The sequence below is a fragment of the Aplysia californica genome, unplaced genomic scaffold (genome assembly GCF_000002075.1).
Source record: "Aplysia californica isolate F4 #8 unplaced genomic scaffold, AplCal3.0 scaffold00028, whole genome shotgun sequence".
NCBI lineage: Eukaryota > Metazoa > Mollusca > Gastropoda > Aplysiida > Aplysiidae > Aplysia > Aplysia californica.
Window position 1 is genome coordinate 1,037,023 of NW_004797298.1, and position 26,862 is coordinate 1,063,884.

General features: G+C 36.3%; 1 protein-coding gene across 1 annotated transcript in view; it reads right to left on the reverse strand.

Moving 5' to 3' along the window:
• Nucleotides 1-6,838: 6,838 nt before the first annotated feature.
• Nucleotides 6,839-26,862, reverse strand: part of LOC101858466 (A disintegrin and metalloproteinase with thrombospondin motifs 7) — a 155,603-nt gene continuing 135,579 nt past the window's right edge. The window contains exons 7-27 of the mRNA XM_035973611.1: nt 26,100-26,183; nt 25,415-25,539; nt 24,751-24,900; nt 23,783-23,926; nt 22,796-22,949; nt 22,263-22,355; nt 21,736-21,881; nt 20,452-20,515; nt 20,046-20,151; nt 19,306-19,433; nt 18,455-18,575; nt 17,827-17,960; nt 17,433-17,540; nt 16,690-16,978; nt 15,815-15,986; nt 14,785-15,004; nt 13,746-14,327; nt 12,935-13,105; nt 11,442-11,591; nt 10,793-10,946; nt 6,839-10,317 (exon numbers count right to left, since the gene is read on the reverse strand). Coding sequence (XP_035829504.1) covers nt 10,154-10,317; nt 10,793-10,946; nt 11,442-11,591; nt 12,935-13,105; nt 13,746-14,327; nt 14,785-15,004; nt 15,815-15,986; nt 16,690-16,978; nt 17,433-17,540; nt 17,827-17,960; nt 18,455-18,575; nt 19,306-19,433; nt 20,046-20,151; nt 20,452-20,515; nt 21,736-21,881; nt 22,263-22,355; nt 22,796-22,949; nt 23,783-23,926; nt 24,751-24,900; nt 25,415-25,539; nt 26,100-26,183 — 3,459 coding nt within the window. The 3' untranslated portion in view covers nt 6,839-10,153. The remainder of the gene's footprint in view (nt 10,318-10,792; nt 10,947-11,441; nt 11,592-12,934; nt 13,106-13,745; nt 14,328-14,784; nt 15,005-15,814; nt 15,987-16,689; nt 16,979-17,432; nt 17,541-17,826; nt 17,961-18,454; nt 18,576-19,305; nt 19,434-20,045; nt 20,152-20,451; nt 20,516-21,735; nt 21,882-22,262; nt 22,356-22,795; nt 22,950-23,782; nt 23,927-24,750; nt 24,901-25,414; nt 25,540-26,099; nt 26,184-26,862) is intronic.

The window sequence follows — 26,862 nt, forward strand, 5'->3', positions numbered from 1 at the left end:
GCGACAGAGTCTTTGGCAACAATGGGCAGGCAACGTGCTTTATCGTTTGCATCTAGAAATCCAATTCACACAAAATTAATAGATATAATACGTAAGAAGAGCCCTTACTTTTCTTGTTATAAATATTGTCATGTTATTACCTTTCGGACAGCTCTAATGATTACTGTGGACCAAGAGCTTTTATAATATCAAGTTTGAAAAAAAAAAATCGAACTAAAGATCATTGAAAAAAAAAAGGTTTTGCTTTGGTGTGTTCTAATAAACATGACATGCTCGCAATGAGTGACCTGAATATAATATTATTAAGTAGTTCCATAAAACTGGAAAACGGCAAGACCCAGGTATTATTTCCTTTCTGAGAGCATAACACATTGGCCTGTTATAAATCTACATAGAATGATAAGCTTATTGCCCCTTCACTATGGACGTGTTCGAGAGTTATGTCCTACGTCATAGAAGAACAAAGCTTTTCCAACGCAATCTGATATTAACATCTATTATCTATTTGGGGTGGCCGAATGTTGCTATTCAAAAGGCTTTTGCATGGCTGCATCGATCGACATGCGGTTTTCGCCAAAAGATTCTTTAAAATATTTCCCAGATCATGACACCCTTCGTTTTTTTCAGTTTGGAGACAGTTTTGCTGCAAAAAGCTAAATTTCTTTATTTCGCTGATTGCTTTTGTAGGCCGATGCTTCTGTCTCTTTAATTTTAGAAAAGGAGATTTCCATTCACTAACTGTGCACACTGTTTTGAGAGTATAGATCTAAACCTTCTAATTTGTGCATCTCTCAAGATTTATTGCTCCATTCCAGTAGGCCCCTAGAATGTAAATTATATCATAGACATAGGCTAAACCAATGACCTTCTGCCGACGTTAATGTACTGATCATTCCTTTCATCGAATGGGGGCCCAGTTAGTCTTACTATAGCGGAGCTAAACCCGTTTGTGAGGTCAGTATACTTTTTTACACAGGTGCCCATAGAATCTACAAAAATAATTATGATTCAGTTAAGAATTGTCACAAAGGGTTACGTGAGCATATTTTCAAAATTCGGAAACTACCTTTTGATTTTTCAGGTTTGATGGTTTTTCCCGTAAATCGAAGTTCTCATGTGTTTTCACTCTGCCATTAGCCATTTCATATTTTACAAGGGGTGGGGGGGCTACTTCCGTTCAATTTGTGCTACGTCGCGTGTGTGAGAGACAGCGCTGCTTGTGTGCTTCGCAGTATCGATGGATACTGTAGGCCAAACTTTATTGTACTGACTTTTTCTAGATACATTTGGTGTAGCCATGTCCCCAACACGTTGAGTTCATTTAAACTCACAAAATGTTTACTTTGTTGTTTTGATGTTTTCCAATTTAGGAGCGTATTTTCTGCGTGGTTTTTTTATAGAGCAAGGTTCTAGATCTTGATCTCTCTCTATTTGTATATCCTAGATGCATTTGGAGCACAAAATTCGAGACTGATTTTGAGTGGTTAGCAAGAAGATGTCAATCTCGATCGAGATCTGTTCGGAGTAAAGCTGCTCATTGAATATTAGTTACTAATGAAGTAAGATGTCCCCTAAACGTAAAGTTTGTTTAACCCTACAAAACAGAGGTGAAAGCGAAGGGAAACGGAGAAAGGCGACTATCAATCAGAAGGTATCTTCTAATAGTCAGAATCTGGAGGAAGACCTTGAGCGTGCTAAGCCAAGAAAGAATGGGCCAACGTTGGCCTTATCGTGCAACACACAATCCTTTAGTGAAACTTAAGTTGATTGGAGAATATGGACACTTGACTGTGGTGAATTCAGTGTCATTACAATGTAATGCCACAATATAATAATGGAGAGAAGAGAGAAACACATTCTGCTGCCAAAATGGCAAAGTTAATACACCTGTACCTCCCGCACCCTTTCAAGAACTAAAAGTATTGCAATGTACCAAGAGCGCAGCTCTTTCGTACCCCACTGTAGGTCATACAATATTGCTCTCGCCCTTGCTTCAAGTGGGAGCAGTGAACAAGCTGAACAGAGCTTCAATCCAACCTTCAAAATGCAGGGCAACCTGTACCACCGATTAGGAAATCTTCCCATTGCTGGACAGTTAGTCCTGCTTTTGCAATGACTGCCAACAAAGCTCAGGGGTAGACTTTGAAAAAGATAAATCTAGAGGTTTCTTAACTGGGCAATTTTTTTTCACATGAACAGTTGTAAGTGGCTATGAGTCGTGGTGGGTCCAAGGACTCTATTTGAATGCGTGCAAAAAGACCTGCTTCCCAGGACGGAGTTGCAGATGGCACTTATTAAAAGCCAGCACTGTTGTTTATATAGAGTTCCTACGACAATGAATATGGTACAGACATTTTATCTTGGGGTTTCCTATCACAAGACTATTATATCACCGTTCGTAGAACAGGTCTTTATCTTGTACCCATAAAGCACAAACCGACAATCGCCATCATTTTTTGTCTTTAGATGTCTATACATGAATCCAGAACAAACAATGAAAACCTACAAGTTCATAGTTCGATGTTTGCAACGAAGATGACGACGAAAACGACGAGGAAGACAACAGCAGCAGCAACAACAGCAACAACAACGACACTATTTTAACCAACTTAAGTTTAGTTTTCTTCCCTGGCCTTCCTAAATAATGGACTCCATTTTGTTAGTACGATGTATTTATTTAACACTGTGCAGGTGATGTGTTAGCTAGAGTCCATGGACGGTTATAAAATTAGTTTTGTAGTCGGTAGACTGTACACTGTTACTTTTTTTAAGTTACGATTCACTTGCTCCTTGGACAGTGTGAAATTCTACATGTTAATTATGAGTAGGTTCAGGATAGTTAACATGTTAACATAGACCAACGTATGTTCATTTAACAGTCACCTGCTCAGCTGCGGCCGTCAGTACATAATCTGTTTTTCAGAGTTCTTGTAGCCATGCCTGTCGTGAACAATAAACAAGTCTTAGACTGAGCAAATTATCATTTTCACGACGTTGTGACACACAGGCGTGTGGTGGGCGATGGGCTTCCTGTCTCAGTTTTGCCTTTCTACTTTTCGTATGTGTCTGTCGTGCCGTCCACTGAACTAAAAGTGGTGCCGCCTCGAATAAACTAAAAACTGAAACATGCCAGTTTGTCACAGGCCTCGACTGGACCCTGCGTGATGGATGCTTACTGACACTCTAAAAAAGAGTAAATTATGAATGATTGATTGATTGTATGAATTGAATTTTATTTTTCAATTTCAATTAATTTTAGCGAAAGAACATTAGTTGTTGAAAATTTACAGAGTAATTTGCTTTGGTTTGCTTACAATGAATAAAACAAGCTGAATTGACATTTTAGAGGGAGTATCTCTACACCACCAATTTGAAGGCGGAGAATAAAAAAACTTAAGTTACACATACAGTGTTAACGTGCTGTAATTAAGATTGTTATCAATACTCAAATACAGGGTGACCCCCGCCCCTCCAAAAAAAATCAACTGTACAACTTTTTTTTCTAAATATCTCGCACAAAATTTGCATAAGAATGTTGTAACTTGGAACAAATATAATTAATTCCAAATGAATTTGTTTGTCATAAAATTCACAAAGAAAAAACTCATCTTCGAAAAGGGAAATGGCTTTTACAAAAACCACCAGTAAATGAAAAAAAGCACTAATTTTAAAGATGTACTAAGGAAAGTCCTTAAGTGATTAGCTTGTTTTTTCCTTTCCTTTTATTTTCAAAATCTAATCTTCCATCCCCCTAATCTTTAAACAATAATGATTGCTTTTCTCCTACAGAGTCAGAAATTTTTTTTTTTAATTCTGTAATTCCAAGAACCAATGGACTCCTTTGGACTCGACTCATTTTAACGCGTCATTCGTAATGTTCAGTGGTGGCCAAACACAAGGATCCACTCAACCATGAGTACTCAAAGTTACACACACTGTACCCCTTACAGTATGGAGCTGTTTCTAGAGACAATAGGGGCCGAGTGAGATTGCCCAAATCGACAGCATTCTTGGAGTTGATATAACCTGAAAGGTGAATATGGTCTTTGACAAGAAACCAAATGTCTTAGAAAAAATGTTCACGCTTTTCAAGACGATAGAGGAATCATGAAAACATTGCTGTCCTCTGATAGCTTCACGAAAAGGAAATGGTACAGTAGTAGATAAAGATCTGCCTTGATATAATGCGGATCGTTGAGATGTAAGAAAGTCATTGCTGCAGACATCGTCTACGGACAGACGTCTCATGGGGCTCATCTACTGAATTCTGCACCCTGGTGACGTTTAAAGGGCTGCGAACGGTGTGCGATTGACCTGAAGTGGTCATTTTGTCAGGGAATGTTTAGTTCTGATTCTCTACAGGTCCTAACTGATGGACCATTCCCAACGTTGTTATCAAAGAAGGCCTTAAGGGCACTTTAACATTATTTCCGTAGGCCTACCTTATGCGAAATTTACGAAATGAGTTGGTAGCGAGGAAACGTTCATCAATTTTTTTTTTAAAAAGCTCTCTTCCCTTTATTAATCTTACATCATGATCCCAAAAAGGCAAAGGAAACTTGAGAAAAACTAACAGCAAACTTCTGTTGGCCTGTTAGACCACTGTAGTTTGCAATATGGTGCAATCGGGATTTTTAGTGGTAGGGCCTAATGCGAACTAGTGCGTCATGCTACAAAAATGGCGACATAGCTGAAAACCAGTTGTTTTATTTACGCGCTATGTAGATCTAGATCAAAACTTTTCTGTGGATTTATCTAAAATGAATATTAGACAAATTCCTTTTGAATTCCAAATGTTGTGTACAAATTTGAGAAGCGAAACTTCAGTATGGGGGAAAATATTGATTTTAAAAGTTGTTAATTTTTTATTTATTTTTTTTAATAAAAAAAAAAATGGGGGGGGGGGGGGGTCACCCTGTACATAAATGAAATTGTGACAAAGTGGGCAGCCCCCCAAATCAACAGCTCATTCACCCCCCACTTTTTAAATTTAGAAGACGAGATGATGCGAGTTCCTCTGCACTTTGATGCAAGACTTGACTGTTGAGAATCTGTCGTTTTGAAGGACACATAATATAAGTAAAACTTAAAAGGCATCCTCCTGTCAGCTATTTTAACCTGTCCCCGTGGTTTTATGCAAAACAAATTATGAAATTATGCAAATTGAGAATGATGAAGGAAAATAATCAGAAATTATGCAAAACAATGATCAAATTTTGCTAATTTATGCGGGGTGCATAAAACCACGGGGACAGTTTAACATTCATCGACCCCCCCCCCCCCTCTTTTCCCTCTTCAATGTTATAATAGTTTACTACTCCCACCTTCCATTGTTTAAGTAATTATCCCTACCTCCAACTCACTACATGTAGTCTAGTCCTCTCCATACTCCCCCCCCCCTTTCCCCACTCACCCCCCCCCCCCAAGATGCATAGAGACATAAAATAAGAAAAAGAAATGGAATGAAAGTTAGGGGAAACGCAGGCTAAAACAATACGAAAAACTAGACAGGTGGTGCACGTCTGTAAGATTAATATAACGCTTGAATTATTTGGGTTTTGTTCACTCAGAGCTGGGGGGGGGGGGTGTCCTGGAATACGGGGAAGATACCCAAACTACATCATTGTTTTGTATAATGGATATACAAGATGGTAGGTACCCTTTCTTCTAACTACACGTAGCCTATTTCTCTGATAGCTGTGAAGTCTAGTCTTGTCAGGTCTTGATCTTTAGCCTACTTATGACATTATGTAACATTATGCTTTCTTAAAGTTGTTATAGTGCTCGACGAGGTTTGTAAGGGTCTACGTTTAACATTGATAGGCCTATTTTAAAATTAATATTCACCCCCCCCCCCCTCTCCCTCCCCCCGCCCTTCCACACACACATAAACACACACACACAAACAAAAAACAAAACACACACACACACACACACACACACACACACACACACACACACACACACACACAAACACACATTCTTAAGCTAAGTTGAAAGAGTCTTTCACACATGATAACGTCATGGTAGTGAAAACGTGGCCCCACTGAAAGAGGAGACCTGTTTAATTGGAATCTGTGTTACTGAATAATAAGCTCATCACAGAACCCAATGCTGATCTTGCAATGTTGATAAACGTGGCCACACCCAAACATGGCGACAGGATGGGTTTTACTATGCATAAGAAGATTTACAAATCTTTTCATGAACAAAAAAAGAACTCATTATGACTGACAAGGAAAAAAATGGTTATGTCATGTCCAATTCTAAAGGCTTAAAATGCTATAGCATTTTTTTGTTGGCCTGTCATAATGGGACTATTCAAAGTCTTGTGAGTTTAGTTATTCTAACTCCTCACAGGAACTGACAGACAAAAGTCTGACTATTCGCAAGATCTTGATCTATACATTATATCATGACTTGATTTTTATGTGTCTGTGGCTATGGGTAGAATGAAATGGTTCTATCCTATGAGCTCAAAACCAGTAGACTAGGCCAGACTATGTCCATTTTTCCAACTTCAGTCAAGATACCAGGATCAGCATTCCATAAAATATTTAATGAAATCATTATTGCTGCTTTCATCGAGTGAGCCTATAGGTTCCTTTAGTTTTAGTAGAGTTTTTACAGCGCTCGCAACTGCATAAGGTCATTTGAGCGCCTATGTTCCTGAAAAACAACAGTAACAAAAAATATCCTATGATAGAGAAAGAGTAGAGTAAGTAAAAGACTTTCTTACACCCCTTCTAATCACTACTATCTTGATTGGCAGAAAATGAAATTAAACATGGAAGACACTCATCATTCTTATATTTAACAAATGACTCAAAGATTCATCTGTCGTGGGCGAATGTTGCCCTCACAATAAAGTTTATTTTTTTTTACATTGAATACTGCCTACATTCATACAGTTAACATATTTCATCTGGAAGAGAGTAGTCTCAAAGCTTAAGATTGTTATTCTTATATATATATATAACACAAGACAAATCAAACCCAAACTATTTTACAAATGCAGCCATTCAGAAAAAGTATAATATTAGGTGAATTATACTATCTGATCTTGTTAGTTTGAATTAATTAGAGATATCTATATTGGATTCTTGACATTATGTTACCTACAGCATGTTTGCTGTTGAATTTAAATTTCAGTCACTATAACAAATCAACATTAATGTAATTTATAACAAACTTTTTTGAAATTACCTTTGGACATTTAATTTATCAATGCAATTCACTTCACAGTCTGTTGGTTACTTGAATTTAGAGAAAAATGGAAATTGTACCTGCGATATAATGTGAATTTAAATCCTAAATATTGAAAATCTGCCTATCAATATTCAAAGTGTAGAGAGACTAGGTGAAATATTCTAAATTCAACCTTGTGTTTGATAGACAGTTGCAACATTATCTCACATCATACATTGTGCACTAGCATCTCTGGTGTTGTGGTACATAGGCTCTTCATTGTTGCAAGCAGTATAATTATATAGAATTCCATTGCTTGGAGTGGAAGATCTTTATCGAGTATCCCTGTCCGCTTGCTGGGGTGTTATAATCCCCAGGTTGGTCTGGGCTGGCTGTGTCAAAGCCGCCCACCTCCTCAATAATCTAAATTGTGTCAAAGGGGGCGGTAAACATCTATAATTTAAAAGGAAAAAAAAATCATTACTCAAGAATTTGCATAAAATTGCAGTTAAAAACAGATTGGTTAAAGAAATCATGAAGCCATGACCTTGAAATATACAGTAAAATTATAATGATTAATTCACAAAAACAAGAACAAAACTTTTTTTAGCAGCACTACATACAAGTGTAGGCCCATGGGATTCTTGCCAAAAGTTCTGACAAACTTAAAGTCAAATACTTCTATCTCTAAGACAGTCACGATGCTCAGCTTCAAACTGTTTAAAATTGTACTGGTATTGTGAACACTTCTCATACAGTAGACTTCTTTGTGTACAGCTTAATCAAGTTTTACTAACAGAAAGATCAGTATTAAATAATGTAAGAAAGCTGACCACTTGGTAAATCTGGTTTTCAGTTTCAGTAGCCTAACTTCTATAGTATAATTCAGTCAAAGAGTGAAGACATTCATGAAAGTTACATGAATTGAATGGAAATTCAGAAACTGGCCAATTAAGTTTCTGTTACAAGAAAATCAATTCCTTCCTTGAGCCAGGTTTCGGTGACCGCTACCAGGGAATGATCATTATGGAATCCCTGACGATCAGTTTGACAGACACAAGGACTTTGTTCCACAATTTTGACCGTTTTCATTACATAATAAGTATATGAAATCACAAGCTAAAAAAATAGAAAGAACAAGATCTACGTAATATCATATGAAACATGAGAAGTGCATTACAATATTTACAAAGGATACATTTCCATGACAAGAGCTCTGTGACTTACTTTTTCATACAAATGTGACTTGCTTACATTCAGTGCCAACTGCCAGGCCACAAGTTCCTTACAGAAATCTGCGCAGGTTTTCACAATATTCTGACAACTCATCATAATCCTTGTAGCCATTTTCTCAGTCACAGGGCTTGTGCCTTCATTTTCAGCATTCTTTATCTTTTCCTTCTGTCATTCAGAATCACTGACTATGAAACACAAACTCATCAGTGAAAAATTCATCCAGTTCATACATTCAGCCATAGATGCAAAACCATGCATTCTGGTCCAAAGAAAGCCAACAGGGGTTAAATGGTATGCCGTGCTAATTTTCAAGGGAAACTAAATTGCTACAGTGCAGCAATCCTACAGATAATAGTAATGATCGTACTATGAAACCGAGTGCCGATGAATATTGATTCTGATTTAGGGGCAAAATAGAATAATGAACAGGAAAAAAATCAAAAACAAAGCAAAAACTGTAAAGCATTTTAGGCTCACAGTTCTAGTATAAACACATGACTCTTGACTTGATGGTCAGTAGAAGAAAACATTTATGAACCATGATAAAACTTTGCAGGAACAGTTTAAAGCATAACATCTATTGCACATTATACAACTTTAGAAATGACTTACAAATTTTAATCTAAATTTTAGACACAAGACTGATACTAAAACAAAGAGAATATACATTATATTTGTATTAGGGGATACACATTCATCCAGTCAGTCTAGAGGGCAGTAAAAGTAAAACAAAAGACATTGTTAAAAAAATAATACTTCCCTGGTGCAAATTCAAAGAAGGTGTGGTGTTCTTGTGAAGTTTTACCCATTAAAAAGCATTTGACAATAATCACGAAAACAAAATACCGGTGCCACACCCTATGATAGGATGTGTGAAGAATCATGATCAGATGTGATTTATCCTTTAAATAGAATCAGTAAAATGTGTGATTACAATGTGTTCACTGGTGCCACTGGTTTGATTAAACGGATTCAGAGCAAAAAGTTCATTATCACACCACAAAGGTGAGTAGCATGATGCGTTGACAGTAAAAGGTATTGCCAACATGCAGCAAAAAATATAACACCAAAAACATCACAAACACAAATTATTAATGGTATTGTGAAGCAAAAATTGTAAACCTCCATCTGACAATGACAGTAAAATATCAGAATAATTTTTCCTTTTTAAGCAAACTTTTTTGGTGTCAAACCAAAAACGCATGATTGACTAAAGAAATATAACCACAAAGAAACTGAATGAATTCAAGCACCAAATCATAGTTCAAATCTCATTTAAATGTCAACCTTCTAATCAAACAGACTCACAATAAAAGTGACAGTCTTACTACTGAAATGAATTTTTCAAAATTACCAAAATCCAATAGAAAGGTGCTTGCAAACATGACTGGTAGCTCAAGTAAACATTCAGTAGGTACGCAGATGCCGCAAAATGTGTCATCAAAGGTCGAAGGTTATAAGCTTAGCGGCAGTGACCAATCCAGTCATTCATGCGTCTTGGGTCAAACTATCCATCGTAAAATTTCAAATTTGTGTAAACATGACTAAAATGTAGGAAGGATTTTTAAAAATCTAAATAGAAAAAACAAAGCTGATAGATAATATCCAACATTGTAGGTACAGATTTACAAGAAAAACAAGTTCTTTAAAGTCTCTTTGTATTGCTCATATTGTAATTGTTTTTTCAGTCCCCAAAATAATGTCACCTTTTCTTTCAAAGACCAATAAATCATCGTCGAGCCATTTTGGATTTGTGAGGCTTTGGTCTTGAATGATCGGCACAGGTACGGCAGCATTTAGCCTGGACGTACTGCTTGTGGCACAGGCCAACTTTCTTCAGCATCCTACATACTTTGTAGTTCAAATCATTGGATTCACAGGAAACACTGAGGGCTGTGGAAAATAATTATACAATTGAACATCTCTCATCACATCAGAAACAACTCAGGGAAATATTATCTAACTTAAAAAGGAAAATAATTCAATGTTAAGTTTGAGAACTGAAAGAACAATCCGTAGAATAAGAAAAACTGTGATGCATATACAAGTAAAATATTTTACCTTACCCTGATTTGTTAGAAAAATACTGGTAGAGTAAATCTGGCTCTAACTCCATCTTCTTCTGGAATTAATGTTACTATTCTTATTCACTTATATCAAAAATTGAATTGATACCACAAGTGAAAATTTCACTGCCATAAAAATAAGAACAAAAATAAAGTATATTTTCTTATTCTCTTAACATGTTAGCCTGTCTACTTCTTGCTATGAGATCTCACATTCTCTCCCCTTTTATGGTAATAGACTAAAAAACCACAACCCTCAAAGTGCAAAGCATAGGCCACTTTTCTCCAGACATTGAACATACCTGCATTGACATTATCCGGGCAGTCCTGTTCATTACATTGCTGCTTCCTCTGGGGTTTCCGATCGGCTTTACAGCCATGTGCAAGTTGCTGAGAGGTCAGATTCACACACTGCACCAGTCTCTCCTGAATACCAGTGCCACAGGACTTTGTACACTGTGTGGTTGAATAGAAAATCAGGTCAGGTTGAGAAGCCAGGTTCAAGAGAAAGGGCTGGGAATAGGGAATTAAAGTCGAGGTTTCCCCCCCACTGGAATATCTATCAGCATCTCTGTTCTTATCTGAATTGGCATTAAAAGAAACACAAGGGTGAGTATTATCTAACATGATTTCATGTCACCGTCTATACAAACATTATGCACATCTGAACTCTGTCAACCCAAACTAGTACATTCATCCATGCGCAGCTTCCTTTTTGGTGTAGAGAATGTTCTGAGAATGACGTTAATTTTCTCAATTTGTAATTGGGACTTCAAATGTTTTGGGGTTTTTTGCATTTGATTGAAAGTGATCTCGAATACCATTTTTTATAGGTCATTTCAATGCACTTTGAATCAAAATGAGAATCTAACTCAAATGTGATGATACAATATCTTCAGCCCTAAAATGGATTTTCCAAATTTCCAGCAAATAGCAAACAAAGGTCCTGACCTGACTCCAGCCGCCGTACACCCAGGCAATACATGGTCCCAGATCTTTGCATTCCCTGACAGATGCAGGCTTTTGTCTGTCATCACACCTGCCTGGATTATCACACAAAACTTGTCTTTGCTGAGTGGCATAGCCACATGTTGCAGAACACTGTGAATACAGAATAAAACGTTTCATTAGCCTGCTGTGACTTCTTTGTATGATCCTGTACTGTCCTGGAATATTTGGTAAAGTATAGCAGAGCTGGTCTGACAGTAAATAGAAGGAAACCTAGGACTTGGTAAAGGAGATCTTGATTCACCTACTTATTCAAGCATCTGCGCGTTTGTCGCGGCTGCGACCCGCGAATCGCTACCGCGATTTTTGGCATTTTTTGGTCCATGAATCACAGCAGTGATTTTTTAATTTAAAAAAAACAACCCAAAAACCCCCCACTGCCGGTGAAAAAAAAAATGGAAAAAAAAAATGGGGTGTAAAAAGCCAGAAAAAAGAAAGAAAACAAAAAGCTGACCGAACCTCTTTACTTTTAGAAAGAAATGTTATTTTCACTTCTGTTTCACTTCATCTCTTTCTCACTCGGTGACACAACGTTTATTTGTTACTTTCATGTGAAGAATATAACTAACTACATTACATACTACTTATATTGCGGTTTCTCTTTTTTTTAATTTTCCCTCTTTGTTAAGTCCTAATTTGCTTGTGTGTTAATTTTTTTCTTGTTATTGTTCTGATGTGTTTTCTGTTTTTGTGTTTATACAGCGTTATGTCAGTTAATTTTATGTTGTTCCTACCTTTTAAAAAATATATAAATATGTGTTATGAAGAGCTTGTTTCCATGAAAACAGAATACTGATACCGGCAGGCCCCTTTGTGATTTCATAATTTACTTGTATTATCCTGTACTTTTGCTTGAATTACATACGTTTATGGTTAAAAAGGCCAATCTTTGGATAGGTGGATACACCCACTAGTTTGTTAATTTTTTTGAGGTTGTTTATGTTCTGTTCAAATTTGGATTTCTTTCTGTTGTGAAACCTTTATTTAATTTTTCACATTTTCAAACTCTGTGTGGATACATATGATATTCTGGATGCTTAAAACAGAGAGCAAAAAATTATTGTGCTTTAGATTAAGTTACCTCTATCAACACATTGCTATATACGTCGTCACAGAGGGTTGAAAGCTTGGAAATTATTGGCAACTTTTATGGCAACTTTTGCCTTTTGTGTGGCAGCTTTTGGCAACTTTTGGACAAAAAATGGCAACAAACACAGATGCTAGCTTATTGCCTTACAACAATATCATTTAACTCGTACTTCCAGGAAAGTCAACTGAGATTCTCTCATTCTAATACAAACACATAAAGCTTTCATTACGAGGTATTCTTATCTTTAAAAATATTTCCCACCCCAATGGTAATGAGGATTCAAACTGTCAAAATTGTTGAAATATAAGCACAACATAGGGCATCAATTTTTGTCCATGCTACTGACCTGGCTCCAGTCTCCTTTTTGCCAGTTCAGACATTCAGACTCAAAGCATTCTTCAATGGTGGAAGGTTTGGTCCCTAGGGCACAAAAGTCAAGGCCGACTCTCCCACCGGTATGTGCTTGGATGCAGAACACTTCTCTTGTCCTCACTCCTTTCCCACATTGACGGGAACACTGTGAAAATAAGAAATTGTCACTTGTTGGGTTGAGGTGAAGAAGCAAAGAGAGGTTACAAAAGTTGTAAAAATAAGACTTGTCTTTGCCCAAATTTACTAAATTGTCCAGTAATAGACAGCTGAAGTTGTAAACTTCAGATAATTACAGTATATCTTAAGGCTTTTTCACTGACAATTTTTATATTTTCTTCCCCTTCTAGCAACTAAATGTCATGGGCTGAGCACAAATTTTACTAACTCCAGTTTCCAACATCAGAGAGTTTTGTCCTAGTTATCAAGGCTGTTGAAAAATATTCCTTTTGATCTCAAAGCTTTTATATTCAATGCCTGCTTTATTCAAAATTTCAGTTTCATTATATACTAACTCCTGTTGCCACGACCAGAAATCAGTGCATTCAAAAGTGATTCACATCAGAACCAGAAAAAAGAGTTAGTATAGATCTAAAAAACAGGTACAATAAGATCATGATACAGTCTTCAAAGACACAAACTACAAGTACTGCTCATTTCAGGTGAGATGTCTCATTGTGGCACAATGCAGTGTACTTAAACTTCACAATACTCTTATGTTTTAGCACAGATGCCTATAAATTAGTTCCTTCCTGTTATGGCTAACTTATAACCTTGTTGGTACCTACCCGCGACCAGTCAAGTGTCTGCCACACAAACTTGGAATTATCACCAGTTCCCTGAAGTTCCTCAGGTGGTCCTGAGTTACCGGTATTGTTGGAAGTTGGGTCTTCTTCACCTTTCTTTCCACTGTCATGATCAGCTTTATTGCTCTCTTCGTTGTTCTTCTTGTGATGGTTCTTGTTATGATGGCGATGATGGCGGTGATATCTGTGCTTGTGTTTGTGATTTGTATCTTGATTGGTCAGTTCAAAGTCAACATTAGCACCAGGAGGTGTATAGCTTTTATATGAGTCACCGATGAGTACATTTTTACTATCATTATTATTATCATTATCACCGGGTGGTAAAACTGCACTGCCATTGACATAAGGTATAAAATCTGATGAAGCTGGTAATGGTGAGTTCAGTGTTGAGTCAGAGAGGACTACCCCTCCCTCTGAGATATCCAGCATTTTCTCCTCAACTTCACTTATACATTTGTGCTCATTGCATGATCGCTTGACGTCCGGTTTTCCTGCTGTACAGTGAGAGCCTCGAGTGCAAATGACCTTCCTGAACTGAACTCCTCCATCACATGGACGTGTGCACTGAAACAAATAACAGAATATTCATTTAAATTTAGAAAATACTGTTATGTGACAAAAAAGAGTTTCATAATATGCCACATAAAAAAGATCAACCAACAAGTATTTTAAAACATTGAGAAGCTCTACATTCAATTGCACATAAAAGACCAGCTACATCCTGAAAAAGCCTGTTCTGCTAAGACTTCCAATCTTAAAGATGTCAGCAACAGGCTAAACAGGATGCATTCAGGTCACCTCAGAGGCTTTCATACTGACCAGAGCCTAAGAAAAGTGGCAAGTCATCCACTGGCATGCCTGCAAACAGAGTGGATAATGAATTGATCCATAATAATATATTCAAGCATAAGAGGCAAGCAACTTAGCTCTGGAATAATGAGCTTGAAATCTGAGCAGTGACATTGCATTTTCCTTTCGTCCCTTATGACAATTTGCTCCACAGTACTTAAAGACAACTCACGTTGCTCCACTCCTCCACCACCCAGACACCCAGCCCAGGACACGGATCTTTGTGATGACACGGCTCCACCTCCACAGGTTTCTCCAAACCTCCACAGGCTTCATCCTCTAGGGCAATCTGCTCGTCTGAGCCAAGACTCCGCACACAGATCACAGTCCGGCGATGTATGCCTTTGTCCCCACACGTAACTGAACAGTGTTGCCAGGGACCTGTCCACCACCTGAGGAAAAACATACACAGAGGAGAAGAGAATGAAGGATGGAAGAACAGATAGTGATGTATAATGTTCAAGTTTTCAAAAAAGTAGTCCAAGAACACGTGAATTTATACAAATTTTAATGTTCGTGTGAAATCGAAAACGACCAGCATCAGGAATTTCTCTCTTCTCAGAGGAATAATTGATGTTTCAGAATATGTCATAATCACAAAAAGGTTTGTTTAAAGTAAACAGTTTTGCTTAAAAAAACGGAAAAGAAAAAAAGTTGCTATCATCAAAGTAGACAAAATTCCAGTATATAAAAAAAAAGAATAGCATGCTCATATCATCAGCGTCATTCCACAGTCACCCAAACCAATTTCAGGGGGGTTCACGGATAAAAATATTATTGACATTATGACAGTATACTTTCATTCTGGTGTCTTATTTACTTCCTAGATTTTAATTGAAAAATAACAAGTGTCAATGACATAGTAGTTCCCACTTCAGAGTTTTCTTTTTCTACAATTTTCTTATAACTTAAAAATATGACATAGGTCTAGATGCTGGTTGAACGATGCTGACGATATATCATTTATCTGTATCCATCTATCTATCTCTCTCTATATTACAGGTAGTGTCCCCCCTCCATGACACAGACAGCTAGGCCTACATCTACCAAACCATCAAGCGGAACATTAAGTTAGAAACAAGGATTTGCAGAGTCTCTAAACATCAAAGACCTATTTGAGACCCAGCATCTAACAAGTCTGAAACCCATCTGTGGTTTGCTCTTTTGGAGTAGGCCTATAATGAAAATTAAGTAGAAATTACCTTGCAGGACAAAGATGAGCATTGCACTCTCTGAGTTGATCATCAGGCTTCGTGTTTGAGTCACAAAACATCTCATCCACAAGTCCTGCTTCCTGTTCTTTACAAACAACAGCAGATCTTTGTGTTCCTGTAGTGAAAACAAGAGAAAAATGTGCATAGAATGTTCCATTTATTTAAAGAAGTTACAAGCTTAACAACATAGCATTTACTAACAAAAGAGATGGGAAATGAGCAACAACTACACACAAGGTTTAGCATACAGCTAACTTTTTTTTAACCCAAACTAGAACTATTCAGACAAAGACTTTAAATCGGAGTTTCTGCTACTGAAACAACCTTGTAGGATTTAAATTGATACTGATACAATACTTTCAGAAGAACTGGAAATAAAACAGGTGAAGAATGAGACAATAAGTTCACTGCAGAGAATTACGAAAGGAGGCCAAGAGCTATCCTTATCACAGAAGAAAAAAAAAGTGACACAAAGTTTTACCAAATTTAGAATATCACACCAAAACCTACATCCAGTCAAATTAAGATTTCTATGGGTACCTAAAGAGGACTAGTTTGATATTCTCCCTCTTTAATCTCTCCACACCCCCAACCCCCCCCCCACCCCCCACCCCCCCTCCCCCAACCTAACCCTTCACCATCACCCTTTTCCGCACACAAATACTTTATGCAATCTTTTTGTACCGTACAGCAACAAAACAAAGCCTTTGATTACTATTAACTCTTTAAGTTAAGGACGAAGCGGACACATATATCTGACAGCAGAAGACCAAAAGCAAAGTTGTGGGATATTTCTAATCATCATACACAGACCAGAAACACAAGTTTGAAAATATCTTATTGTATACATTATTATTATTTGCCTTTTAAAAGTATCTTATATAAAGGAAAAAGAACTGAAATCTTTGTATGAATACACAAAGTTATGCTTCTTTTAGTATTCCAGAACACCGAGTCTTCAAGTATTCGAATGACCAATATGCGCCTCCATAATGAGTTATGTGTCCATAACTTACCCCCACCACAGGAAACGGTACAATGAGACCATCCCATGAAGTCCCAACTGAATTCTGGTTTTCTGTTGTCTGTGGCATTCTCCTTGGGGACTGTGTACTCAAACTCTACGCCTGGGTTGTGGGTCTGCATCAGAAGCTGGAAAAGGCAAGAGAAGATGAACAATTATGCAGTCCTATACATGTTTTTACATAAAAGAGGAAATATTTTCTGTTTAACCCCTTTACTGCTGACCTATATTCCCCACCCTATGCTCCCCTTGTTTCCAGGAATAGCACTTCAAACAGGTGATCCATTAAAAGTGCTATTTACTCTGTGGTTATGCATCAAATGCATAACAATGTCTATTTCATTTTAAAGGATAATGATTGAACCACTATCATCATGAGCAAAAATTAAAGTAAAAAGCTTGCTAGCGTCTAAATACAGGCTGGTCAATATCACCATCAACTACCTTAGTCTTTATTTCCACCACCTTCTCCACATAACCTGTCTATAAAGTAGCAGTTGCAATTGTTGTTTTTCTACCTCTCACACTGAAACATTCAAAAGTGTTGACCAAAAATGTTGCATAGAAATCACAATTACTCACCATGATATGCAACGGTTCTTTGAGGGGTCCAGGAGCCAAAAACTTTTCTCTGTTTCCTATTCTTTTGTAGTGTATAACTGTTCCAGCAACTTCATAGTCACCCGACCACTGAAGAATAGAAGTTATCAGAATCTAGGTAAACAAATTGTTCATTTAAAACACAGGCTAATCAGAAGAAAAAAAAGTGTGTACCTAACATATTAAGATAAAATATATATCACAATGTACTTATATTTTAATGATGTAAATAATTTCGAAAATTACTCCACAAAATTTGGTAACTTTCACAGCAAGCTATTCAAGGTAATTCTGACCTAACCAAATAGAATAAATCTTCAAATAAATCTTGTTAGGATAACAGGGTTGTACGCTGTCTCTATGTAAGACTGTTTACCTGAATGAACCAATGACCATTGAGATAGTACTCTCCAGCATCATTGCGTAGAGCTAAAAAGTTACTGGCTTCTGCAACTTCTTCGACCCGAATGTTCCTAGCTCCAACTGGAATCACAGTAGCTTCCACGTAACCTGAAAGAAACATGAAATATATTATTTGTAAACATATGAGTGCCCCCACTTTCAGAAACAAGTACCGCAACAAAGACAATTTTTTATCTCAATTTAAAAAAGGAAGAAACAGAATCTACAAGTAATGAGTAGTCTAAATATTCTTTATGTTTAGATGAAAAACAGAAATGAAAGTCCAAAATGAAACTAGCCTTTTTTGTGAAAGACGAAAGAAAAATCAGATATTTATCATTGATCAGTTTTAAAATATCTTTGAGGCTTTTTGCAATCTAAAATCTGAATAAAGGCAGTTTATACAATTAAGCGGGGTATTCATGATTATGAACACTAAAAAATATAAAAATAAAACATTAGAATGTTTTGACTTATTATGCTGAATCTCTCATGTTTTCTATAAGTAATATTTTTTATGCAGATCTAATTTAATTGCTCTTTTTCACTGACCTCTGAATTAATATACATTCTTCAAATAATGACACAGATATTTATAATACCTAATTTTTTGGTTTCCTTGAACTGCTGTTTTATAGTCTTGCAAGTTGAACCATCTCCAAAGCAAACTCCACAACGATCCTCTGTTGCACTGGAGTCTAATATCCAGTCACATCCCACATGCTGTGAACCACAAGAGGTATGAGTCAATAACAATACAGCAGCAAGCATTTTTTTGTATGCCTAAAGAAACTGCTATGGCAGTCTACTCCCATTTGTCTATTACCAGTTTGCTAATTGGAATCTATTCATTTATATCTTTTTTTTTGGGGGGGGGGATAATTTTTAGATGATTCCAATATTCTTCACAGCAGAGAAACATCACCTCCAAGGTGGAACCCAGGACCTAAGAGAAAATATACTAAAGAAGAAAAACAAAGGAACGAGAGAAGACAGGGAAGTACACAAAAGTCAGTAGGCCTACTGCTCATGATATGTATTTGAACATGCACCATATGCTAGCATACTGTTAGTCTGTTTTCTTTCAACAAATACATTTTTATCAGATGAGCAAGGATGGTAGCCTGATGGACGCATTTCTAAGATTAGATTTTAATTGATAGGGCCTATTCACTCTTTAAAAATATTGCTTGCTTTTTCTGGACTCTCATCCATGTATTGAGTTTCAGTTTGAGCAATCATCTTGAAAACATGCCTAAATTCACTTCCTAATTGAATCTCAAAGTTTCGTAGCCTAAAGTCTTTTCTTCTCAACTAATAACATGTCATAAAATCAAAACCCTAAAATGACCCCTAAATTATTGAAAAGCTTGTTATTCCAACACAATAAAACAACTTCTGGTTTGAAAATAATAAAAATAAATCTGCGTTTCTAACACGGATAGTAGCCTACCCTGCATCTTCCAGAGATACACATGTGTCTAGATCCCATAACACAAGGCGTTCCGTCAGTCACAATATCCTTCAACAACACCGAGAAGAACATGTCTTTGGGCTTGCAGTGCAGCTGACATGGTGTCTCTGAGAAATGAAAAACAAAATTCAGACTGTGTTAAAGTTTGCTTCTGTTTTCAATTATCGGTACATAGTTTAAGTTTTGTTCATTGGTCTTAATTGGTCAAAGATTATCAGAGTTTTTATAATTTCTGTACCTTATTCACAGACTGAGCAGTATTTTGAAAGAAACACAGAAGACAGTTGAGAAGTTGGTTTATAAAATCCTGCTGCAGTGTTAGAATTAGAAATGTTGAAACCAAGAGCGAAGCCTGCAAGTGCAAGATGCAAACATCTACAAGCGGTACTGAAGCTTTTCTACTCTGCCAGAATTGGTCTTAATGGCCATATATATATAGTAGAAGCTTAAATCATCTTAATCCTTATTTGTTCAATTTCTCTTTTAAAAATATTGTCCTCTGCAGATGCACTGGTCCTTATCAGACATTGACAGATGAATTATCATTATTGTAGAATTATTGTTATTATTCCAGCAGAGTCCTATAAAAAATGTTCTTGTTGATATCCAGCATATGAATAAACCATGAAACTGATTGTAAAATATTTTTTTAAAACCAAATAGTTGATTGTCTAGTACACCTTGTTCTTATAGTTAAAGACATAACATTGTAGGTGTACCTGGCGTGGAAATAGGTTCCCATTCATACTTTGAACCCTTGTATGGAAGTTTATTAAATTCTGCGCATTGCTGTGCTCTGAAACTCTGAGCCTCCTCATCGCAAGGCTGAAAAGGAAAACATTAGAAAATTGAAAACATATACATGTACTTATCAAACACCTCCTATATTTAATAAAAACTGATAATTATAAGATTATCAGTCTGGTACAAAATGTGAATCTTTTTGGACAATAAAAAATATTCAACAAAAAATGTGAATTAAAAAAAAAAATGGATCAATAGAATAATTCTATGACAAATGTTGAAAAACATCGGAAATGTCCTTTTTACTTTTCAAAAAAGCATACTAGGCCTACATAGTCGAATAAAAATATAGAGTCCTATAAAAAGAGTTGAGATACTTACATCTGTATTACATATTCTGTATCGTTTTCTCTCTCCTGTACAGTATCTGCCTCCATTTGATGGCCTACATAAAATATAGGGAAAAAAACACATGAGATCTATATTGATACATTCTTAAGAGCAAACAAATTCTTGTTAAAATGTAAAATGTATAAGCAATGGATCCAAGGTGCTTCTCACAGCGTAAAACATAATAGGTGTATTCTCACATATTTATATAATTTTATTTTTTTCAAATAAAAGACTAAATAAATAATAAGACTGGATTTCATAATACGATTGATAATTGTCTTTCACTCATTTGAAAGCACCTTTGAATTTCAATCTACATCAGAGAGCCCCAGTCAAGATATTAGTGTTCAGCTGCCAATTCTTTAAAAAGTTGAACATAAACTTTTAAATTAAAAACCACACATGCAGCCTACAGAACAGGAAGGCTTGACATGCATTTTTTAAAAAAGTATGTAAAATGACTAAATGCAATTAAAAATTTCTCCATTTGACAAAAATAAATAAGTTTTTCAATCAGAAGTGGAGCTTAAACAGGTAAAGGGAAACCATAAATTATTCTCAACCATGGCAGGTATGGCATGGTTTTGTTTATTTGCTTGGTAAGTTTTATGGCTCTCGCAACTACATAAGGTCATAAGAGGACGCAAGGCATGGTTTTATCACCCAAATCAACACAGTAATGCTAAAATGACGAAAGAAGCAGGACCTCCGATGAGACCAAGCCAAATTTGTGGGGAACCTTGAAAACACTCCAAACAAGTACACTGCATCTGGGATTCATCTTAAGGTCATCCTAATCATAGCCTAGCATGATATTAACGAAGCAAACATCGTATTTCTTTATTGTAGCTTTCAAAAGCTCCTTCCCAGTTACTTTAAAATCATGTGGAAGATGATTAATTTAATATGGAAAAAGTCTTGACAAAAAATTGTAACAAAGATATCTGTGTTGGAAAATATTGTATACTTTTCTATTTTTTTTGCATACTCTTATTTTTCATATTTTGCCCATTCAGGTTTTTTTGCAAAAGTCTCGAATTTGCCAATTGAGTGCTCCAAATCAGTAGCGTTTTTTTTAACATTTCACAAACAAATTTATTCACAAATTTCCTTAAAAACAGAGAAAATCAGGTATTCAAGTCACATGCAAAAAAAAGGTATATAGTAAGTCTGTAAGCCCCAAGATTGATCATGACCAATGTCTGAGTTGTTGCAGATGTAGGCTGGTATGAGTCTGGTTCCAATAATCTGAAAGTATAATCGCAAACTCACGGTGGGTGGTTACATTGCCTCTGGGACAAAGATACTCCGGCGCCACATGTGCGAGTGCACGAGGTCCACTCTTGCCACTGACCCCACTGACCATCAATAGCCTGAGGTCTTTCTCCAATGTCCACACATTGGCCAGCAAAACACCACTGCAAAAAAAAAATTGGAAATGAGCTTTTAAGCCTATGACCATGTACTGTGTGAGGCTCTTTATAAGACCAAAATATGATCGAGAAGAAAACATGAAATTTATTGAGCACTATTCAAAGATGAAAATATATGATGCTTTCTGAAACAGTATGAAATATTAATCCAATGTTTTGTTTTTCTTCTCCATGTTATCAAGTAATCATCCTGAATTTAAAAAATGACAACAGGAACATTTCAGTACATAAATTGGACTGAAAAGACTTAGTTTTGAGCCTTGTCAGTATCAAACCTTATACTCAATAAGACAATACTCTGCGAACTAGATAGAGACAACCTATAAGACAACAAAATATGCAGAACAAAAAGAAACTTTTAGATACCTTGTTTTTGCCACAGATGGTCCCTACTGCAGCTGCCTGAAGCTTTGTTGAGCACTTGTTGTTCACTCTACACCACAGGGTAGTGCAGATATTCTGCAATGATTACAACAAGAAATCATCGTTTATCAGCAGGTACTGTGACAACCTCGGAATTGTTTTTGTAAAAGCATAAAGCACAATAAACACTACTCACAAATAGGTAGTTTGGAAGAAAGTCTATTAATTAGGGCCTATGGGAAAAAGTAAGAATTTCATATTACATCTATAAGACACAAATACAATTCACTCTCCTCCTAAATAAGTATCACCCTTGATAGCTGAAGCAGAAAATGACATGAACAAAAGTCCATTTCACTATTCCTCTCTTGAATGCTAAATATTATTACAAATACTCAATGGCAATCCTTAATAAGGTGTTTGGGAGGAGGTGTTGAAAATAGATCTTAAAAATTAAAGCATTGGCATGATACGTACTAATATCTGTAACACAACATTATTTCCTCTTCAACAAGTAAAATCTTTAGACTTCTCACCTCCAGCACTTCTATGCCATTGCACCTCTCAGCACCATCCCCATACAGGAGTCGACACTGGTGGTCAGCATCGTACATGGTCCCAGCAGGAAGCTCAGGATACTTGAATTCATGAAGTCCTGGTGGATCATCTAGACAGTAGCCCCAGTTGCGACTGATATGCAGAATAAGAAGTTGTCAGTATGATAGGTACCACAGGGCTGATGGAGTAACTGAATACTGTATAACAAATTGCTGTGAGCAATGTTAGGTAAAATAAAGAGAATAAACACAATCTCAGATGGAAATGGGAAATCTAATCAAGAGGTCATGCGAATCTATGAGGCCTGTCTATCGCTGACAAAAATATATTAATAACAACAGCAATGGCACAACTTTAAACCTGCTAATGATTAAACTTGATAATCATTAAATTAAAGTAATTAAGAAGTGTAAAAAAACAAACACCACTTATCTAACATATTTGACTGATAAGAATAATTACCTTCTGTTACCAAGATACTGCTTCAATTATAAAAAAAGAATTATATTGATTAACTCTTCATCTCCGAGGGGGGGTAAACACACTATGCCGAGGCCCTTTTTTGGTACTGAATCTAAAAATGACAAAAACGTCACTAAATTTGTCATTAAATCAAAACAAATTAACCTATTTTGATAGGTCTTTATCTTATGAATGTAGTCCCGATAAAAGAGACCTGATTTCGGCAATCGTCGAAAAGTAATTTGATGTCGACAGCATTGTAAAGAAATGTGCCCGAGCCGCTGTCAGCGGGTCACTGGCACAGCGGTTCTGACCACGAGCAGCTGGGAGCAGCTTGCCCAAGGCAAAGAGTTAATCAAATATTAGAGATGAAAATGAGGTTTTAAACATTAAATTATCATAATTTTTTTAAAAAGCATTTGAAATGCTTATATATAAGACTCCGCTAAATGCTGTTTTAAAAAGTGAAGTAGGACACTGAGCAGTGGAGTTGTTGTGCTTACTCTAGAAACTTGGTGATGGATGCTCTACTGCAGCTGGACCACTTTGAGGGAGTCTTATCCCAGGTGAGGTGGGGGGCCATGACATACTGGATTACATCATCTGACTTACAGTTGTCCTGACCGTTGTCGTGCTTCATGGCAAAACTGGAGAACAACCAAGAGAATCTGTTCAAGTACATGGCTCAAACTGAAGTTAAGAAAAGAAAAATCCTTGCTCATCAGGCAGTCTATGTATTGCGTTGATAAGAACAAAATTGGGTATCAAACATTTGGAACCTAACAAGACATTGAAAAAAATCTCTTATTTATAATAACATTTCCAAAAACAGTTTCTTGTTTAAATGCATCAGTTAAAATAAATACGGAGGAAGACCTGGACAGCACATTTAACCATGCCAGCAGAAAACTTTGTTTTTAAATACTGAAATAAAAATGCCTCCGCCAGTTATGGTAAGAGATACTGAATTCACAAAAGGTCCAAGTTACTACAATAATACTTTTAGACTATATGACAATCATAAGTGAGACAAAATAAACACATCTCAGACATAATATCATATGTGAAGCGTGCTGACAAAATGAGGAACTTCTTGGATTCAAGCCTTAAGGAAATAGATACATCACACTTATAGGTGAAGTTACAATTTATGAGTATGAAATGATAAAAGGCAGGTTATAGTTAAAGAATATAGCATCAATAAAAAAGATGTTGATTTTTGGCCAATATCTTCATTTGTGAATTGCGAGAAGTAACTCATTTTGTCAACACGCATCACAATTTATTTTGTGTATTTTAAAAAGACATGAAAGAACATTTAGACTCCAGCCCAAGATGAGCTCAGACAAGCTTAGGAAAAGCAATCTCATTTCAATAAACCAGGGCATTTCTCTGGTTTTGTAGTCTATATCAAAAAGGGTAAGCCTACATCAATCCATTTAACTCTGTACCAGAGATAACTATAACTCACTTATGTCCCATCTCGTGAGCCACAGTCCAGGCTAGAGACAAACCGGTGTCTTCGTTGATACTGCAGGTACGATGAGGCTGGCACAGGCCTGCCACTTGGGCTAATCCCAGGGTGCTGCATGGCTCGTTCATACGAGAGCAGATGTTTCTCCTGGGGAATAACCCGTTTGTTTAATTAGTTTTAAATGCCTTAAGTCTTTTACACTACTATTAACTCATGTTTGACCCATGAAAAGATATATGTGCACAACCTGTACCTTTTCATTATGGAAACTTTATATAAGAAATGAGTGTTTTATATGATGTGATGTGGGCCAAAGGCCTACAACCCTGAAAAAACTTACTTAATCATGTTTGACTTTACTGTTAAAGTGCTACACCAGATTGTTAATTTTTATTACAACAGATCTATGGTTCAAAATAGGATGCAAACACACGACAGTTTTAACCAGATTGTTGTATTAGAAAGTTAGTTTTTATCATCCCTGTCAACACATTCAAACATTATAAGGAAGAGAATGTTAGAACGTTTTTCTTATTTAAAGCTGTTTCTCCACTTAAAATTTAAAAAGACTATTAGCAGACTTGAAATGCAAAGAAACAACAAAAGATCAAACTTTATACTTTGTTCACAAGAATCATATTTTTGTTGCCATAATTCTGACCTTGTCAACAACACTGCAACATCATGATGGTTTGGGTGGTCGTCATCCCTGAAGTTGATATTTTTCTGCCATTTGCAAAAACTTTTGAGGGTCTTGTCAGCATGGTGGGTTATTTTCAGCTCCTCCTGTTGCAATTGGATGATATTTTGAAGATTAAGATTAGGTGAAGTAAGCATAATAATCCATTCTATGTCATGGAATTATCAACAGAAAAATCATATAGAAAAACAGGAAACAAAAGCAACTGGTATTTATTGTGATATTCAGTTAAGATTTGGATCAATTTAGCAAGTTGGGATACACTTTTCAGCTCTTGAACAATAACGCACATTTGATCATATGAGCTAGTGCTTGTCAACCTTTCATAACTAGAGCCCACTTTCGTCACATTCATGAGGCTAAAATTTCCATAAAACCCACTCACACTAAAGGTATTTCCAAGCGGGTATTAAATAATACCTTTCACTACATGGGTGATGATCCCCTTTGCCCACCAAAATTTTCAAATATCGTTCAGGTTAGCAAGCAGTCTATGCAGCTAAGCGCTGTCATTAGAAAACACTTTATTCATTTCTCCCCCAAGAAACCAGTGAGTTTCTGCTAATATGGCTTCATTTGAACAGGAACATGTCTGAATATCATTATCTCAGCAACATTTATATTCCTGAATGACTAACTAACTCACATCAGGATCTTGCATGAGCAGAATTCTCACAATGACAATGTTAATCGCATTTCCAATGGAAGCATCATGGAACAAAGCAGCAACCTGTGAATGAAAACCAAATACAGTGTGGCATATAAAAAGTGAGCTTAATATGGAGAGGGACACCCCGACTCAAAAAAAAAGAAAACAAAAAAGAAAACAAAAGAACTGACAAATTGTAATATAGGCTATAAAATACCAAAACGTCCCATACCCATGTGTTTTCAGCTTTCCTGATAATGGATTTGAACTCAAATCAGGTCTTATGAGTATTCTGAATAAATTTTCATTTCCTTTTCTTCAATACTTGGATGGAATCTCATGAAGAGTTTAAGGTACTAAATAGGCTAACAATTAAGTGATAACATTCTGCTCAAGAAAATTTTCCTTGTCGTTAATCAAACATATTTGAATAATAGTAGCCCTATCCCTCCTTCAATCCATTCTCATTAACCTTATAATTACAGCCTTAGATCCCTTCTCACCAGCCACCTCGTTTCTATTCCCCCTGTACATTTTTAGAAACATTAACATCTTTGTCTTCCATTTCTACCATTTTTAATCGCCTCAATCAGAGAAACATACAAACTCTCCGAATCTTACACTTTGTTTTTGTTCATTGTCATTGTAGTAAAAAACTCACCGCTGATATTATCATAGATATAATCTAGCATCATCCATGTATGTTTATCCAGTGACTGTTCATATGAGTGTGCATTAATGTAACTTGTGTGTGTGTGTG